This window comes from Sphaeroforma arctica (assembly GCF_001186125.1).
Source record: "Sphaeroforma arctica JP610 unplaced genomic scaffold supercont1.6136, whole genome shotgun sequence".
Taxonomy (NCBI): domain Eukaryota; class Ichthyosporea; order Ichthyophonida; genus Sphaeroforma; species Sphaeroforma arctica.
This window is the reverse complement of record NW_014034422.1, coordinates 1-1,742: the sequence shown is the minus strand read 5'-3', so window position 1 is coordinate 1,742 and position 1,742 is coordinate 1. Positions and strand designations below refer to the sequence as shown.

Sequence of the window (1,742 nt, the reverse complement as noted above, 5' to 3'; positions counted from 1 at the left end):
CTACACACACACACACACACACACACACACACACACACACACACACACACACACACACACACACACACACACACACACACACACACACACACACACACACATATATATATATAGATGTATATAGATGTATGTAGATGTGTATATAAATGTATATATAGATATACAATGTATATTTCTTATGTCTTATATATTATATTGATATTATAATCGATACATGTGTAGTCACTGAAGTACTAGTCGAAATAAATTTGGAATTCATGTATCAATGATATGCCTAAAACTAGACATTACCTGCAATTGTATGCGTTGGTCTGTGAATGTAATATCTTCGCAAGTAGTGTCAAGTTTATTTCGTTGATATCTAGCACTTGTTTTTGGGTCATTTTAGTTCGAGTTGCGTATACTCAGGTGCCGGGCAATACTATAGATATTGGTCTCAAACCAATTTTGAGAGCTAGCCGGGATTGATCAGCGACACATCCCAGTAGTCACAGTGATCCAAATAACTACTCTCGTATGTCCCTGATGGCGTAGGGTCAGTCAGAGTCTCAATAATCACTTACTGAATTCATTCAGGCTCGAGAAGGACCAGTAGACAATCCAGCAGTACCTCCTCCGCACCCACAGAGGTTTCGGTACAGAGCCATAGCACGGAACAACCAGGTGGGTATTGTGTGTGTCAGTCAGTGCTGCTGAAGGCAGACTGGATGGTGTACAGTGGATCAGGCAGGCGGTAGTAGGCTTTGGCCCGTTTGTATGGTGTATTTATAGCACGAGGGAGTTGTTCAAGGTTGAGGATGTTGGGGGCTTTAGGGTGTTAGGGTTTTCATTTATATGTTATTCGCGTCATAGGCCAAACAGTGCTGTACATTGGACTCTCCGGATATACTAGGGTGACTCGAAACGCGTGTGTTTTATTGAGAGCTCTATGGCTAATGAAACAGGTTCTACTGTAGCGAGTGTCTGACCCGTCCCCTGACCCCCCCCTTCCCCCCCCCTTCTCTCTCTGTATCTCTTTCTCTAGATACAACCGCCGCAACAAAAAGCACAGACTCGGAGAGTCCCTCTGGGGAAGTCACTATACCTGGCGTGCGGGTGCGAAGCAAGGGCGGCAAAACCACCAGCACACCAACATCAGAGGACAGTCTGAGTGTAGTGAACAACCGCGTGGCTATCTGCGTGTCTTTGGAGATTCCGGACGACGACAGTCAGTCAGAGTCGGATGGGCCTACAGACAACACCCCGGGCAGCCTCAGTCCGGTATGTGAACACGGTGTGTATGTTGTTGCTGGTTTGTGTATGTATATGGGCATTTGCATGTATGTTGTATAGGTCTGGTATACACGTATATAATGAAGGTTTGGTATCTAGAGAAAGATTTGACTGGGGTCCTTCACATATCTCTTAGACTATTTTGTACTATCTCCAGAGCTTTCTGCGGTGCATTATACACTATGTGTGGAAAACAGGCATGGTCTATCATAGAACAATCTCACTTTTGACTCCACAACAACACTTACAAGCAAATATAGGGGTGTACAGAATACACTGACATTTATATAGTGACATTTATATAGTGTAGACTAAAATATTTTGGCTATGTACCAACAGCTGGCTCCAAATCGCCCCACAACAGGACCCAAATCCCGACCCAATTCTACCTCATATGCTCAGGGAGGTCCTCCAGTACCACCCAGGACGAACAAGAAACCTCTCACACCCCGACAATCTTCTTCCGGCAA

General features: G+C 44.7%; 1 protein-coding gene across 1 annotated transcript; it reads left to right on the top strand.

Annotated features, from left to right (window-relative positions):
* Positions 1-1,024: 1,024 nt before the first annotated feature.
* Positions 1,025-1,260, top strand: SARC_15449 (hypothetical protein; the record flags this gene model as incomplete). The annotated part of the gene is made up of 1 exon (XM_014290428.1): positions 1,025-1,260. A coding segment is annotated over one exon (236 nt), but the record flags the coding sequence as incomplete, so codon positions are not given.
* Positions 1,261-1,742: the final 482 nt, after the last annotated feature.